At 38.3% G+C, this 18,594-nt stretch overlaps 2 protein-coding genes across 2 annotated transcripts in view; both read right to left on the bottom strand.

The window, feature by feature from the left end:
* got2b (glutamic-oxaloacetic transaminase 2b, mitochondrial) overlaps window positions 1–7,759 on the bottom strand; it is a 67,315-nt gene extending 59,556 nt beyond the window's left edge. The window contains exon 1 of the mRNA XM_062422188.1: window positions 7,755–7,759. The gene's annotated coding sequence lies outside the window, so the exon portion shown is untranslated. The remainder of the gene's footprint in view (window positions 1–7,754) is intronic.
* On the bottom strand, window positions 7,371–14,150 carry slc38a8b (solute carrier family 38 member 8b). The gene is made up of 10 exons (XM_062422202.1): window positions 13,962–14,150; window positions 12,503–12,701; window positions 10,676–10,832; window positions 10,480–10,584; window positions 10,315–10,372; window positions 8,901–9,015; window positions 8,668–8,815; window positions 8,357–8,559; window positions 8,003–8,054; window positions 7,371–7,473 (listed from the first exon to the last, which is right to left on the bottom strand). Exons 1-10 carry the CDS (start codon window positions 14,148–14,150, stop codon window positions 7,371–7,373), a joined length of 1,329 nt encoding a protein of 442 aa, XP_062278186.1.
* Between the last annotated feature and the right edge of the window lie 4,444 nt (window positions 14,151–18,594).

Here is an 18,594-nt window from a genome sequence, read left to right on the forward strand (position 1 = left end):
TGCTAAATAGTGAAACCTGTTCTAATATTTATGTGTATTTCTGAGTGTTCATCACTGTTCAAATGCATCTTCAACTTTGACAGGTTAAGAAAAACTATGAATTCAAGCAGGTGTTTGGATAAATGGAAGAAGGATGCATGGCTTAATCTGAAAATGAATTCTTTATAACCAATAATGTAAAAGAGGTTCATTTGAAAATATTGCACAACTTTTGTCCACATAACAAATGTATTAAATCAGTGATTGACGACTTTATAAAACTTATTTGTCTGTTATGGAAATATTACATTCATAAATCAAGAACAATAAACAGTTTGCCCAGTTTCAGACTTTTTTCAATGTATGCATCAGTCAGCACAAAAATCTGCTACTTTTCTGGAAAACATTGTGAGTCACATTTAATTTGACTTGTTGTGTTAAATTACAATCATTTATTAATTATTGCCAGCGGGATCTTTCTTGTTATATTGTCCCTGACTTATAATTTAACGGGTATGTTTGTGTAAAAAATGTGTCTGTCATTCCACTGCTCTGGTTTATATATTATTAAATACTAGTGTTTCATTACTCCTGCCATATTGACTGAATGGTGATGGACTCTATGACTTGTATTCGACACATGTCTTGGCTCTGGAAGAGGCAACGTGATTTGCCTTTACATCTCTCTGTTATTCATCTGAGGTCATTTCAGAGGGGAGTGCTGCTTCAGTGGCATCTATGTCCGTACTGGTGTTGGGTGATGGAGAAAAAGGAGACTACTGTCCTAAAAATACTAACAACCTATAGTCACAATCCGCTTGCAAGTTATTATCTTAACATAATAGTAGCTTGCACGATTAATAGCATTTCTGCATCTCATGTCACTGAAAGCTGAGCTTAAGATTCATTGGTATATTCAGGAGGTAAAGAGCTGTTTTTATCACAATCATTTTAAATGTGTGTATAGTCATGTAAAAAATATCAAAGCAGGCCCTTAGGTGACAAAGAAAGCTTTACTGAGTTTGCAATATCCAAATCAAATACAATTTATGCTGTATATCAGAAATTATATTAAAGAGATTGGAGTTTTAAAGGTCATGTGTGACTGTGAAAAAAATGAAATGTGCTCTGCGTATAAGAAGAGAGACAGAATTCGTACTCTGTGTTATATGTTATTCCTGAAGGGCAACAGCTCCAGTTCCCTCCAGCATTCAGCTCACTCAGGTCTCCGCTAACAGACTTCGGTGCGAGCGACACTGTCCTTTTAAAGTGTCCTGTGAGCAGAAAAACTAGATGTGATCAACAAGCTAAATTGTAACTCATACATGCCTTTCAGGTTTCACTGTAGTTTAGATAACACTGCAGCGTTCTTTCCTTCGGAAGGTTTGACATTGACATCGTACATTTTGTACATCTGGAAACAACTCGTATCTCTTCTGTGACGAATATGGAGGAGGATATCTCTTCAACATCCACACATGTCCTGAGAGAGGCCAGTTATAACTTGAATGAGTACAAAATGTTGACTCTCAGGAAAACATGGACACATAGTTTGTTTTAAGCATTTAAGAAAACTGAACAGTATAAAAGTAGTTGTACAGTAAAGGTACAACTAATCGTCTTGGAAGACATACCAACATTATTATCCTACAAGAATTGGAGGTCACTGTCCTTGTAACTGTCTCTTGGTCTCCACCACATCCTGAGTAAAATATCAAACCCTTTAGCTGCTAGATGTCAGAATTTCTTCACTAGCTAGTCACTATAAATTCTGCCATTGGGTGCTGAGAAGACAGCATTCAGAGGGTTTATCAGTACTCTTAACAGCAACCTGCTGCCAGAATAAATGAATGAGCGTGGTGTGACTGGACCAAAACAAAGTTTTGACGAAAAAGCAAAAACAATGAACCGAAAGACACTGAAATTACAGCTGAGGGGGACTGCAGAGTCAGATGACAATGCACTATGGGTTCATCTCTACGAGCGCCACCTTTTGCATTACACATAATTATTAGACCCATTGTTATTATCTGTCTGCTACATAGCACTGGGCACATACAGTCATGATCAGAGTGAAGCTTGTAATTATACATATTTAAATCATGTGGTCCGTGAGACCCTCAGGCCAGAGTGAAGACTCATTGTGACTCGTGTGTCTTTGGATGATTTGTCTCATGAACCAAAGGAAGCACAGGTCACTGAGTTAGTGACAATTCAGACAAGATAATCCCTGCTTTAACTAGTATCTGCTGTTAATACTGATGCAATTGCTACATTGTGCATTGCATTGGCTCTTTATGTATTAACAGAAATGGATTTAGTGTAATTTACTTCAGCTCCTGAAAGCTGTTACATTATTTTATTTACTGAAAGCCTTTGAATTAATTACAGATTATCTTGTTAAGTGCAGACATTGGGAAAACATTTTTTTCATTAGATTAAAAAAGACAAAAGCTTAAAGTCTTACTTGTGGTCTCCATTTTAAACATTAGCTTATGTGTTTTTGTCATGGTGCGTTTTTCAGCAAAACAATTTGAACACTGCAGTCATGCCTACGATGTTGGAATTAGATGGAGAGATAAAGGAAAGTGGGTGAGTGAAGCCTGATTACACATGAAAGGGAGGACAAATGTATTATGCAGCCTTGCTGTTTATACACACTTCATTGTTATTCATAATCTCATATCCCTTGTGAATGCAGTGATAGCATTAAGTCAGCATCATGTTTCTTTGTCTATCTGTGCATACACCCAATTTAGCCGCTGTGGAAAATGAAATTTATAAAGTTTCCGGAGCTTTGTAGGTCTGACGAAACTCCTGCTTATGTTTTGTTTCAGCTGGTATCAGTTGTTTTATTTGTCTTGAGAAACTATTATTAAGTGTGGACTATTTTCTTAAGACACAAATGTATCAGCAGATGTGAAATGTGAAAGATCCTAACTAGCTGTGCTGCGGTCTTATATTTTTCAGATTCTTTATGATTTAAAGTTATTTTCACACACATTTCACATAAATTTTAATTTTCATTGTCAGCTCAAACAAACATCTGTTACATCAAAACTTGTATTCGACCAGATGAGAAAGAAAGACTAGAATTGTATGAAATTATTTGAATTATTTGCCAGCATGTAATTATCATCTTGTGTTTATGGCTTGCATGATATACTTTGTCTATAAATAAATCCAAATCCACTGTGTGCTACACTGTTACACATTTAAAGACTGGTGTCACCAGGAAAAACATTAGTGTACTCTCTGTATCACATATAAGATTTAATGTCATCCTGATCTGCTGCACAGACAAGGTGACACAGGCCTCTCCTTCACCTGAGCTCATTGCCAATGCAACGATTATCCTGCCGAGTTTGACCCAGAGGTCAAAGATCCGCTGTCACCCCTTCAATAAAGGCAGAGAAGCAGAGTGATGGACGCATGTTATCTTCATCATGATGATCTCAGCCTAGTGGCCATAACCTTGATGCATAGAAAACAAGGTCACATTGATACATGCACAAAATCATGGCATACATACAGGACATCGTTGGACACATGCAGTCAGAACAGCAGTACAGTAACACTCCTCTTCTTCTTTGGTGTGGAGAAAAAAAATCATAAATACAGAGACAGTGTTATAAAACCAATTGACTGCTAATTAAACAGGAACAAAAAAGGCTTTTATCCATTTTGAAAACAAAAGAACTTGACAGGAAGATTTCAATCAGTGTGACAGTGAGGAAAACCACACACAGACACACACACTTACAGATATATCAGACCATGGTCACTTTTGGGGACATTACATAGACTTACACTTATTCCCTGAAGATTGACCCTAAACCTAGCTTTAACCACTGTACCAAAAATCTGCTTTTTTCAAATAAGGGTCACAGCTTTTGTCCCTAACTGGACAAGCCGTCCCCACTTAACTGGTCTTAACTCTGAAATTAGTCCCCAGAAGTAGCATATGAGAGACCACACAACACACACACACACACACACTCACACAGAAATAACATGCAGCCATCCGTTTTCATTCAAGCCTTTTGCTGACGCTCTTATCAGGAACAATTAAGTGTTTAAAAGGGACGTCGCCACAAATTGCCATTTCATTAATTAGCGCTGCGAAAGGGCTACATTACAAGTAATATTTCAATAGCAATAAAGCTACAGGGGACAGCATTATAATGAGGACGGGAAATTATGTTCCAGAGGCAAAGGAAAATGAAAAGATAATCTAAAACACAGAATAATGGATGATTTTCAGTCATGCTTTAGCAATATGGCTCTAGGCATGGCAATGTCTGTCGGTTGGTTGGTCAGTCCACCATTTTTGACCAGACTGAAATATTTCAACAACTATTAAATGAATTGACATGAGATTTTGTACAGATATTGATGGTTCTCAGAGAATGAATCGCATTTATATTAATTATCGTCTGACTGTTCATTTAGTGCCACCAGCACGTCAACGTTTTCAGTTATCCAGTGAAATATCTCAACATCCACTTAAATCTCGTACAGACATTCATGGCTCCCAGATGATGAATACTACTGACTCTGTTGATCTTTGGACTTTTCCTCAAGCACCACAATTAGTGGATTTGAGTGAAATGTCTCAATAGCTATTGGATGGATTGCCATGACATTTTGTAGACACATGCTCCTAACAAGATGAATTTTAATAAATCTGTGGTTATCCCTTAATCAGATCAAAGTGAATGTAATTTGGTTTATGACCTAAACTCATTATATTAAATCGCACTCAATGACAAGAGGTCACTTTATTTACAAAAGACAAAACATTTTCAGCCACCCAGGCTTCATCAGGCTCACGAGAGCCTTTTAGGTAGGCAACACACAGGTGATTACCCTCAAGGTAATTAGCATTGCACCTGGTAAGGTAATCAAATACATGACAAGTAAAAGCAGTGAGCATCTAGCACTGGAACAGAAAGAAAGCAGAAACCAATTCACCACAGGAAAATGTGGGATCATTTAAATGGGTTCAACATTCCCTTTTATCCACAATAGATATTAACAGACATTGAAATAATTACTAGAAACACAGGTCAACTACTAAGAAATAGTCTCAAATAAACATTGAAACATGTTTTTCTTGCTGTAATCCTTCCTCCTGTTCATACTGAAAATTAGAAGATCCCTTCATAATGCATTTATAATGGAAGTGATGGGGGACAAAATCCAGAGTCCTACTGTGTATTTAAAAGTTTATCAGAAGCTAATATGAAACCTTGGCCATCCAAATGAGTCAAATCAAGTAGATATCTCTCAAAATTACAGACTTTTTAATGCCAAAGTCCCACTTTTTCTAAATTACCATCGTAGCTCAACAGGGCAACACAAATAGGGGTCTGATGCTGAAAAATCTGTAAATGTGGCAGATATTCATTTGATATGAAGCCCTTGATATAAGCTTCACGTCAGCTTTTAAATGCATTTTTGCACAAATTGACTGTGTAGACACACTGTAGATTTTGGCTCCCATCACTTACATTGAAATCACATTTGGAGTGGATTAATAGTCAGTGTGAACAGGAGGAACAATAACAGCGAGGAAAACCTCTTTCAGTGTTCATATAACACCTGACTGATGTTTTAAGACAAGCTTGAAAAATTGTGAACCTATCCTTTAACCTTGTCACTGTGAGGATGGTAAAGACTCCCCGTCTGTTTTTATTTTCTTCTATTTTGGTAAGAAACAAGGACTGTTAATGAGTTCCAGCTGAGATAGGATATTTCTCCTGAAAGGGGTTAAACAAAGACAATGATGTGCTGAACTCTTAGTCTTGTTCCTCTTGACACAAACGTGTGGGCCAGTTTAGCTGTACTTTTCAAGAAGGCGTTTGTGTTTGTGTGATTTTCAAGGATTTTCTTTTCTGCATTTAGTGGATTTCGTCATTTGGCCAGCAGGTTGAAATATAATCCCCTGGGCTAAACACAAGTAGAGTATCACAGTTCGAGGTTTTCCCTTAAGGTCATTAGTGCCGCACGAGGTGAAAAAAAAACATTAAATAACTGAAGCCTGATAAGGAGCTGCTGTGTTTCTAGATGGTCTATTTTTGAATGAGATCTTACCCATTGAGTGTGTGTGTGGTCAGGCAGATAAGTCTGTATGTGTTCTACATTGCTATGAAGTTAACATGGGTGATGTGCTACTTTTACCTCTCCAGGCATACAATTTTCTGGATATTCTGTAAATCATCATTCACTCATACATTAACACACTTGTGAGAAGATGCACACTCGCAGGCAGTGTGCCATAACTCATTTAAGCTTGAAGTCAATAAACAATAAACAACACTATTCAGCATACCTCAGCCATCACTCTGTGCTCAGTGAAAGCTGCAGATTTATATCACTGATGTGATTCAGGCCATATGGAGGTCAGTGAAAAAACAGGGGAGAAAGGCAGAAAAATGCATTTTAAAGAAAATGAACATTGTAATTCAGTCATTTTTATCACCTGGGAGATGTAAACATGCATTTCAAGGACAGTGAAACCATCTGTTTTGTGGTAAAGGGGTATATTGTATTACAGAGTTGACTTAGATGTGGCACTCTGACGTCAAAGTAATCCAATAAATTTAGACCAACGGTTCTTAAAGTGGAGTCCAGGACCCCAACGTCTATCTGACGGGGTTCCAAAGGGTCCCAAACAAAGAGGGGAATCATTTATTTTCACTATCATACCATTTTAATGTAACACAATGACAGGATATCTGATTATTTTGGTCATGGTCACACTTTATGTAATAAACCATTTAAAAGTAAAAACCTTATCAGGAGGACGTCCATGGTCTACTTTGTGTCAATTTATGTGTCCTTGGCATGAAGAAATTTGAGAACCACTGAATTAAAACATCATAAGAAATCATTCCTCTCATATGTGTTGCAGATCTGTACACATTACCACACATACAGTATTTGAATGAAGAACTACACAGATAAATAAATAATTCCTAAATGGTGCAACACTGCCCCCTGGCAGTGTTTTGCAAGCACACAACACCTTGTATTCATTTAGTATACTGTTAATTATTGACATACAAAATAAAATAATAAAACAGAAACATATATTCAAACTTTTTTACATACTTAATAAGACACTTAACAATATATGTTGAATCTTTTGTCTGACTTGTTAAGTAATAATCCATTGAAATCCACATGTATGCATCACACAAATATAGCAGTCTCACAGAACAAACTAATATTAAATCCAGGCAGTGGACGACCTTGATGATGATGATCACATTTACATTTAAAAACGACTTTCACAAATGCAACATTCAGATGTGCAAAACAGAAGAGCATCAAGAAACGCTCCGAAGTCCCAGTGAAGAAACTGCTGCAGATAACGGTGGTGAATTTCAGAATTTGTTTAAAAGCTCCATGATAGCGATGGTTGTGCTCTGTCCGAAGATGAAGGCTCCAACAACGATGGTTGTGATTCCCCAAACTGTTAAAATCACCCTGCAGATGAGAGAAGCACGACACCAAGGAAAATATGAGCACAGACATCTCGAAGGTGAAAAAAAACAACTTTGTACAACAAATGATTAGTCATCAACTGTATAACAACTGCATAACATTAATTAATGATCATTCATTATAGTTTGCTCTAACCCAACATCCTCATATTACAACACAATGGATCAAATCTACTCTGGTGCATAATGCTATAGAAGCTTTAAGCTTTTTTATTGAAGGACAAGCCAATAAAGCTCTACAAACCACAGGACTCTTGTCTTTCCTGCTTGGGAGATAACACAATCCCGATTCTCACAGGAAAACATTGTGGACTCACCTGACTAAGACGAGCAACTTGCTGTGGACTAATACTTAGTAACATCAGTTTTATTTATTATTATTGAGTTATTAGTCATTCAACAGTCCGCATTGTTGCGTTTGTAGGACCAGCAGCAGGTTTTTCCTCCTCTTGGCTAATTAATTTATAGTTATAGTAAAAACATACAGTATGACCCTGTATGTGCACACTCACCTGACTTTTGGATTCACAGTTTCGGTTTGCATTGTGAACACTAAGCAAAGACCTGTAATACGAGATAGACAATTACCAGGTTTACCTCAGTGAGTTAAGAACATAGTCTCAAATACTTTATTAGTTAAGCCTTTCATACAGGTTAGCGCAGTTTAAAGTGCTTTACAGGTGACTGAAAAGTTAATTATAAGACAGTACAAGTATCAAGTAACATTTATAGCAGCACTGCAACTGCTGATTATTTTCATTATCAATTAATCTGTTGATTATTTTCTCAAATGATCAATTAGTTTCAAATAAAGGCAAAATGTACTCCAAAATATATATTTATTCAAATTAGGGTTGGTTTCATACCAGGAAAGATAAAGATGAAGAAGGCACTGATTCCTCCTATGACACTGATGACCTCTCCCATATCGGGGACAAACATGGCAATGAGCAGAGTGATGGCGATCCAGATCACAGTGAGGACCACTCTGCAGCGACTCTCAAATGAGTGGGTGACGATTCCCCGACGACGCCTTTGGACACGCAGCATCAGATTCAGGATGACAGATCTGTGGGACAAACACGAGGTTTAAAACACACACATAAACTCACAAATGGTATGACACAACGTAAGCCCATGAGTTCTGTGCTTACATTAGTACTGTGGTGTAGCTTACCTCCCAAGAAGAAGAATAATAGGATAGATGGTAATAATCGATATTCCAAAAAGTAGTCTTGAAATGATCATGACCACATCATTTCCTGGATATGACATCAAAATATCTGAGGCAACAACTCGCCCGAACGTCATGAAGCCGTACACACCTGGCGACGGAGAGAGGGGACATGGTTAACAGGTTTCAGGTGAGCCCATAAAGTACCAAGGTTGATGTTTTAGAGGTCAACTCACCTGTGAGAGTGTAGATGAGCAAACAGAAAAACATGGAGACCACAGAGATGACCACCCAGTGGGAGAGCTTCTGGTTCTCCATGCTGCTGTAGATTGCTATACAGGCTTCATGGCACTGCAAACACACACATACACACACACACACACACACACACACACACACGCACGCACACACACGCGCACACACACACGCACACGCACATGCAAACACACACACACACACACACACACACACACATATACATATACACAGGCACACCAGTTACTGGGACACTTCCTACTAAGATTCTTTCTTACACCTCTGCATGGAGTTGGAAATCCACTCGATACAAACATACATGTATCGCCGATAACAGCAATATATTTGACTCCATTAAACTATGCATATTCTTATTCATCTGTCATGGCTGATCACACCACCAGTGGGGCAGTGGTGGACTGAATAGAGAAACTTGCATGTGATCAATCCGGGTGGGGAACAACAACCAGAACAGCTTGGTGCCTTATTGTCACCACTGAGCAGCTCCACCACTGGAGCTCATTGGTTGTACTGAGCAGCTTCCAGGTATGAATGTGTGTAACTGTGTGAGTGTGATCAGGAAGGTCCTGCAAAACTGAGTGTTGCTCTCAGTTGAACTTCCCTGAATAAATAATGGTTAAAACATACACTGTGTTGAGTGGATTTAAACATGAAGCATACAGAGTTATAATAAGGCCTTTGTTAACTTCATAAATATAGAAATGACAACTTTTCATAAAGCTTAAAAACGAGTATATCTCTGCTTTTCAGCTACTTGTCCCACAGATGTGCAACTTACAATTAGTGTATTAAGCAAAGACGTATTAAGGCATCAGTGTCTGTGGGTAAATGAGAAAAATAGAACAATCTCCAGAAATGCTGCCTTCAAGTGGGGTTGGGTTTTGTTCACAAGATAACTAACAATGTTGTGATAGTCACAACTTCAGGATTATAACTGTTCTGAAAGATATGACACAGAAGTTGTGAGCAACAGTACAAGGATGTATTTTACTTTTTTATTTTGATACTAATTATTTTAATTGTTTTTCTTCTTTTTTTTTCTAGCACAAGACTGAAATACAAAAAAAACATTTGCAATTTTTGAAATGGGAACAAGGCAAAGTCTATATTTATTGTGAGGCACACTTGAAGGCAGTGTGTGATATTAAGACCTTTTTTTAAAGATTTATTTTTTTACTTTTCTTGCCTTTATTTTAGCCAGTAGCTGACAGAGAGGCCGACAGGAAACAGGGAGAGAGAGAGGGGAATGACCTGCAGCATTTGAACCAGGGACGCTGCGATTATGTGGCATGCGCTCTAACCACTCGACCACCAGGGCGCTCTATAATAAGACCTTTTAAACCCAAAACCAGTGTGAATATGATATGATCCTACCTGGAAACCGAAGCAGATGGTTGGAACAACACTGAACATCGATGCCCACGAACCTACACTGAAAGACACAGAACACACAGACATTAACTGATGCAGATACAATAAGAGCAGTATAAATGAAGTACATAAATTACAATGTATCCATTCAAAATCATTGTCACTCACCCCTGGCTGTGCTCTGGAGTTATTATGACAGTGTGGTTCTCCATCAAGTAATATTTGACAATCACCGCCACACACAGATATGTAGCTGCCAGCGTCCCCAACACACTGAAGAGAGGACAAAAAGAGTTAAATCTTAGATGAACTGACACCCAGCAGGATGCCGCTCAGACCGCAGATAAAGTGTCACCTCACGTACCTTGTGTATTTCTGGATACCAATTTCTTTTGGAATGGACAGCGGGAGAATGATGACCAGACACATGATGAAGAGGGCAAATCGCTGGTCAGTGTACCAGTGATACGGCATTTCTCCTTCACTCGACCCGGTCACCATCTCATATAAAGAAATACACACTGAACAAACAAAAGCAGAGAAGAACAGAGATTTATCTGCTGCACCATTGAGATGTAAGAAAATGTGAAAAATATGCAAAGAACCTATCCAAAATCTATAAGGCCTTCCAGATATACATTTTGAATGCTGTTTAACAGTCGGTTTTGTGTTTTTTAATGGCTGCACGATAAATACTCGGGGATGAACATAAAGAATAATGAGAAACAGCCTTTCCGCATATGTGTGTAAAGCATTTTGTCCTTCGGGATATCTCAGTGAGTGCTCCAACCCCATCTGCGAATATATGATCAAATGGGTTTTTTGGGTGTGTTTGTAAATCCAATCAAATGCTCTGTTTAAAATTGGAACAGAGCAAAAACATTAAAGGGACTTGAAGGGTTTCAGATGGACAAAATGACAATGGAAAAATGAAAAAGGGGGTTGTGTTACTGTTTCTAGCGATATGTTTACCCTAATAATGGCTCGAATGAAAATTAAAGTGCAGACGATTTGTGGTCTGAGAGAGATTAATTTTTTTGATATGGGAAATGGCTGATAAATTATTCACAAACTCAGTCAGGTACAGCATGAAAACACTCAAACACTGTTGAGCCTCTAAAAAAAACAACGCTGAATGTAAACAGACAAGTGTTTCGTGATGATTAACAGATGGTGTGAAGCATCATCAACTCAACAATGAGGATGATAATGACAGCCTCCAGAAACTTAACATAAAGAAGACATTCAACACTAAAATAGAGCATATATTATCATGTTTCAGTGCTCCGATTGTATTCACATGGAGAGCTGGGGCTACCTGGGAGGCCACCAGAGACTAGCTGGCTGTGCTCCGGCCATGTTACAGCTAACACTCTGCTAGCCTCCCAGAATTAAGGTTTTATTGCTAAGCTCCTGACCTCCAGTCTTCCTAAATTATTCCTTCTTGAAAATAGTTAGTACAATTTAAGATTTCATGCATAATAGTCTCAGTCAGGTGAAAAAATATGTGCATTATTGTTAGCAGTATTGGCGATCGGCATACAAAATATAAGCATATCAGCAAAAAATCCAAAATCTTGCACCCCTATTATATTTGGTATTATTCTTTCCTATAGTTCTACAGAATACAGTAAGTAGTTGTTTCATTTTTGCACATGTGTACAAAGGTTTAGGGATAGTGTGGTGCTATTTCAGAAACAGAGAAGTCTGGGAAACAAGCTTTTGATCATGTAAAACAGACAAGGACGTTAAGCTGGTCTGAGCTAGTCTGAGGTGTAGATTTGATTTGGATAAGATGTTGCCTAGAGTGTGATCAACAAAATTTCAAATGAACCCTCATTCAACCTTTTCTGCTGCCTAGACTTATAATTATATTAGCTTAAAGTCTTAAGGTCAAAACTGAGGCACAACTCACACACTAAGTGGCCTGGGATCTGTATTGAAATATAACCTTATTTAGCTTTGATTGTTTTAAACTGAACCTTATGATTTGTTGGGGGGCTCAGAGGAAGGAAGGACCCGAAACCCAGCACCTGATCTGCCTATAAGATGGTCCACATGATGAGATTAATGATGTTGATATCCGGTTGTTCTCTGAAGTTATTAGCTCTAACACACTTAAAGAAACGAAAACACACAAAAATAATGTTATATTGTTTATAATGCTCAGGTTTGACTCAGCAGCACTTACATTTCTCCAGCTGGTCCTGCACCACCACCAGGAAGGCCACACATATCATGAAAAGGTTGAAGCAGAAACAGACCTCGCACAGTTGGCCCACAGCTTGTCCACACACCTCCCGCACAACGTCCTGATAGGTGTTCTGTCTGCTGATAGACGAGGCATAGCCAAGGATGACCAAACCACTGATGAGAAATACCAGGGACACCTGCAGGGACACCAGAGACAGAAACTCATCACTAATGTTCCCTCACAGACCAGGCTGATACTGGCACACAAACACACACTGTGGATGGGTTAAATGTCCTGCTTGCTGTCATATTGCATCTATGTTAGTGACATTTTGAAGGCGAACCATAACTGCAAACTGCAGCTCTTGCATAAAAACTGAGCCTGAACTTCAGGATGTTTTTAATACTGGAGATAAAAAGAAAAAATTATTTCTAGGTCTGCAACCAAAAAATATTGCCAAAATCGGTTAATCTGGGGATTATTTTTTTCAGTTAATCTTTCAGTGGTTTGGTTTCAGTGGTTCAACAGAAAATAATAGAAAATACAAATCACAATTTCCAAAAATCTCAGGTGACATATTCAAAATGCTTGTTTGTCCAACAATAGTCCAAAACCCAAAGATCTTCAGTTAAATATGATAGAAGAACAAGCTAATTTTAACATTTGCAAGGCTGTAACTAGGAAATGTTTGGCATTTTTGCCTTAAAAAAATACTCAAAAGATTAATCATCATAATCATTTGACTAATAATTAATTTATTAATTGATTGTTGTTTTGTCAGTTCTAATTCTTTCTAATGCTTCTTGCCACAGTAGATCCATATATACACAATACAGGGCATGAACATTACCTACATGCATTACTTTTTCCTACAGAAAAAGATTATTTTGCTGTCCAACAACAGATGATCTTATTCATTTTAATGTAAGCTTACTGTGACCTTTGTATTCACTTTGCAGATGTTTTATGAGGGTAAAATACACAAAAATACACACTGAGACACTAAGGCGTTTGACTTCATGGTTTCAAACATACTGTAGGCTCTGCTAGGGGCCCCCTAACCTCTTGGGCCCCTCGGTGTTCTTGGAAACTTTTTTAGTGGATACAATGCAGTGAAAGTTCAGGTCCTCATCTTAACTGGAATCTTCATTAGAGCTCAGATGTGAAAAAGATGTGCCTCTTTCACACCAAGGAGTCAAAGGCGGGTGGTGAGTCTATACTGTGCATGCACTCACTTACTTGCTAAAACTGACTCCCAAAACCTCATGAATAGACACATATTTAAAGACACAAGGTCAGCAATGTCAGTGCAATTAAATAATTTGCACTGAAGTTTTAAATTTTTCAATGAAAAGTATTAAAAATGTGACCATAAGCCTGTTCAGTTGCACCTCATATTTATTCTAAGCACTACAGGAGTAAAGTTATTCTTGCAGGTGTTTGATGCTGTACTCACCAGCTCCACACTGACGGCAGTTTTCACTCCTCCCGCCTTCTGGAAAGCCCAGGGGAAGTTCAGCAGTCCGGCTCCGAGCGCAGATTTAAGCATGATGAACACGGCTCCAAACGAGCCGAGCCGCGGAGGGTCTGCATGAGATGCAGACCGAGCCAGCAGGCTGATGCTCTCCCGGGCCAGCTCTTCCATAATCCTCCTGACCCCCCTCCCAGGCTTGCAACACCGACACTAGACGCCTTTTAACACCCACCTGTCTTTGAAGCTTCTGCACTCGTCTAACTTTTCCAGAGTAGTCCAGCTGTTCGGTTTATGCTGCTGCTTTACTTCACAAGTAAATCTGGTGAGTGTTTAACCATGCATATATATATATATAGTCATACAGGCACGCGCGCACACGACGCACGTGGACTAATTTGACTATTAAACATTTCACTTGGAGGTGTCACATTTGTCACTAAAGTGAGTATGTTTGCCTGTGTTCTCTCTCATCCTCTCAGCCTGTCTCTGATATTTACTGCAGTGAAGAGGTATCTCAGCTCAGCTGATTAGATACAGTAAGACAAGATCAAATAAAATACAAAAATATAAGATAAAATAAAAAACAGTAAGATAACAAGTATTAATAACAATAGGGTCCTTGCCTCCAGGCAAGGGCAGGACTCCTCTGGAGTCCTCGTCTTTCGGCTCGGTCCCTAATTAACAATAACTTAGAAATGGAAAAAAAATACATACAGCCACCAAATTGTGCTTTTTTGTCCTTTGGAACAAGCTGCTTACCTGTTGAATACTGACTGTTGCATGTGGGACAAGTGTCTTTTGGCTCGTTGGCCAGCTTTGGAAATGAGTAAAGCAGGTGGTTGTCACTGATATTACAGTATTGTTACAGTATTTCTTGACAATGTTCCTGTATGTTAATCTGCTGTGAAAAGTGCCTGTATTCCTGAACTTATGGATAAAATGTTACTGATTGTCAGTAAGCCAGTGGTTCTCAAACTTTTTCACATCAAGGACCCCTAAATTGACACAAATTAGGCCACTGATCCCCATTCAATAAGATGTTATCCCAGGATCCTCCATCTGAAAAGATTTTTGCTTTTAGATGTTTTATTCCAGAAAGTGTTTGAAACCCTTGACCAAAAAAATTATACATTCTGTTACTTATAGAGGGATTATAGTGAAAATAGATGATTCCACTTTTTGCCTGGAACTCCCTCAAGGACCCCACTTTGACAACCATTGCTCTAAGCAGGGCTTGAAATTATCACCCAGAATTCGGCAATGGCATGTAACACAGTAACTCTTACTAGCCACTTGGCAGGTGGGACTCCTTGTCGTGAAACCTAATTTAGAGTATCAATCAAATATCACACATAACTTCAAGACTAAGGGTGACCTGCAAGGTTAAAGGTTAAGCTCATTGCTGAACAAATTTTGGAATTGAAAGTAGTATGTATGGTGATAATGGATACAGCATATGAAAATAACTGAATGTTAAAGCAAATTCAACTGACAAAATTAACAAAACGTCTTGGAATTGGAAGAAGGACAGGTTGTTGTGGTAGGAAGAAGGGATAAAATCACAACAGAAGGCCGAGCTAACATTTATGTCAGCCCTGCGGCTGCAGCCCCACTGTTCAAAGGGGCTCAGGTGTGACTGTCAGTGGAGTAGTGATGAGTGTTGCGTAGCACATTGAAATTCCACCATGATGCAGTGTTCACAGAGCTTTGGAGTAAGGCCAACAATGCTGGACATATAGGACATATAGATTACAAATCCATTTCAACTCCAACTTGTTATGTTATGTTGTGGCATTTTGGTGAAGTTAATCAGCTTTTGCTTTAACAACATTCTTGCTTCTGCTTTGATGCACTCTGACGCCGACATCAAGCACCCTTTTTCTTTTCAGAGTGTAATTAACAAGTTTGTAATGTGTTTTTGTATTAAAGCACAGGTTGTTAAGTGTTATCTTAATATGTGGGGTTCTTTTGTCACATGGTGGTATTGACATGTTTACCCTGTAAAAGTAGCTATAAGTATTCAGAATGAATACTGAATGCTCCCGATTCAGTTTATTCTGAAGCACTGTGATATTTGAATTCAATATTGTAGCAGCTTACCATCATAGCCATCTGACAGTAAAGTAAGTAGTTTTTATTTCTATAGCCCCCACAAATAATTAATTTACCCCTGAGCAATCTGTACAACATACACCACCCTCCATCCCCTTTAACAGGAGGTCAGTGCGCCCACAGCTGTCAGTGTTGATGTTAACATGCTGCTTGCAGCTTGTGTAGGTATTGGACTGGGCCATTGTGGATTTGTTTTTCATCTATTTACAGAGTCAGATACACAGGAAGTTGGTGTGCAGTGCAGCTTACAGGATCACAGCGTTTGTTATGTACTGTTCATAAAGAATGGAGAATGCAGTCCCCTATAGGTGGAATCCATAATCCCAATGTTTTATGCTGCACACCATCTGTTATCGGAAATGAGCGTTGGTCAAAAAAATGTTGCTCCACATCTCTCAGCGGGGAAGAGAATGAAAAAATCTTGCTAAATTTTAAACATTAAAAACTGCTGAGCGCAGAAAGTGGCACTGTAAAACGATTCATTGAGATGTTGCTTAGAGACAGATTAGAGGCAGTAGGCGCTCCAAGGTGTTCTGGGGACAATTGAAAGACTTAGACTTATTTTTGACATGCAGTCTGACAGATTCCAGATCAAAATTACAACCAGTCGTTAGCAAACTGTACCTGCAGCTGTGTAAACCTAAAGCTGTGAAGGTGATGAAACGGCAATATTCAAATCAGTCACTAAACTTCTTTGGCTCACATGTTTGTGACCTGCATTTACAAAACTGACTTTATTCAGTGTAACACCAGGTTTCGTCATTCATGAAACTATTACCTCTGACTGTTTGCTGTCATGTCATGTTCAAATCATTGTTTATGACAATGACGAAATATCAACACGCCGCACTAGTAGTCATCCTGCTTTTCTGTCCTTCATACAGGTTCTTCGAGGGCACCAAGACAAGGGTTTCGAGGTGCAACCTGCTGCATTGTGGATTAATAAAGACAGATGAGATTAATCTACTTATAATTATGCTGTTATTAAACCACTTAAGAGTATTAAGATCACGCAGACATACACATAACAGACACAAAAATACTTCAAGGAAAGATGGTCTAAATAAAAGGTACTGTGTATGTAAAGATACCTTTAATTAGATTTTGTATTGGGTTAAAAATCAGAGTGAGACAAAGAGGATTGTACCACTCTATAACACTGTGAAAAATTACAATAATCCAAAAACTAAATCAGAAAATAATCCAGTAAATACATTGGTGTACATAATTTGAAAACCAGTTAACAGAGTTTTATAGAAATATACATCTTTGTGTCTGTTCTCTTATATATACTTTAATTGCCCCACTGGGGACGAATTGATTTAATTGAAACTTTCTAATAGAATATTAAAAAAGAAACACATACTTGCTTAAAATGGACTTGAAACCACTGGAATGAATTATATTAATCATGTAATCAACAATATGCACACACTGCAAGGAATGCCTTGACACAGAAATCTATTTTTCTGATGTTAAACCAGTTAAATAGGGCAATAAAAACAAAACTTGCTGCACAAAAAACACAGTTTTCACCCTGTAATAATAATAACAACAACACTGTCCTCTGGATTCAACTGATTGGATCGAGAGCAGATCCGAACACCTGGCATTAAAATATCTCTCAAATCCCTTGTGTCCTAGAAATTATGTGGGTTTTACTGATGACCTGCAGTAGTGTTTACCAAGAATAATAGCTTATAAGTGAGATTTTTCTTTCAGCTAAGTGATTTCAGGAAGTCAGAGGGTTTGTTTTGTCAGTCCAGCTGATGACCAAGCAATAGCACATGATGTGAAATCACTCGAACACTGGCAATTCTGCAGTCCATTTATCTTATGTGATGCATTTAAAGCAACGTATGCAGTAGTCTGACTATATAAAGATTTATTAATGACTGAATAGATGAATCACTTTTTCCATGTAAGAAACAATGAAACAAATGTTTCTTTCTGATTCAGTTTCTGAAATCCTGATTTTAGTATTAATACATAATCATGATACCTTGTGATGAGTGTTTGTGTGTGTTTGCATCGTTGGGGGAGCAGGACTCTCTGATGACCATCATTCTGATTTGGCCAGAATGCAGCATGTAGTATGCAGTATGCCAATAATACCTGGATGTTGTACTGATTCAGAAAAAATCTCCAGAATTCACCAGATCAGTCCCACAATGCAAAGCGCTGGAATGGTCACAACTGGTCATTTTTTAAATGGCAGACAGCAACATGGCGGAGATTTAGAGCCAGGCTAAAAAGCTGTTGTAATTTTTGCTCTAGGACTGTTAATTTGTCACTTTATTTGGCAAGAAAATAACCAGTTAGATTCCCAATATGTGGTCAGTTTATCCAAATAAGACCGATTTGGAAATTTGCTCAGACATTTTTGGTCATCTTGACTGTTGCTATTAGCCATGCTATTGTATATTTCCACTTTCCAAACCTGGAAACTGGCTAAGCCTGGCCTAGTATACTGTAAATTAAATCAATTAACAGTTTCATACTG

This window comes from Scomber scombrus, chromosome 1 (genome assembly GCF_963691925.1).
Source record: "Scomber scombrus chromosome 1, fScoSco1.1, whole genome shotgun sequence".
Classification (NCBI taxonomy): Eukaryota; Metazoa; Chordata; class Actinopteri; order Scombriformes; family Scombridae; genus Scomber; species Scomber scombrus.

Coding starts and splice junctions, on each gene's coding strand:
- slc38a8b (XM_062422202.1), bottom strand. CDS start 14,150: ATGGAAGAGCTGGCCCGGGAGAGCATCAGCCTGCTGGCTCGGTCTGCA. Junction 10,833..12,502: donor GCAGGACCAGCTGGAGAAAT/GTAAGTGCTGCT, acceptor TTGTTTGTTCAG/TGTGTATTTCTTTATATGAG. Junction 8,560..8,667: donor ATTATTCTTCTTCTTGGGAG/GTAAGCTACACC, acceptor TTTGTCCCACAG/ATCTGTCATCCTGAATCTGA.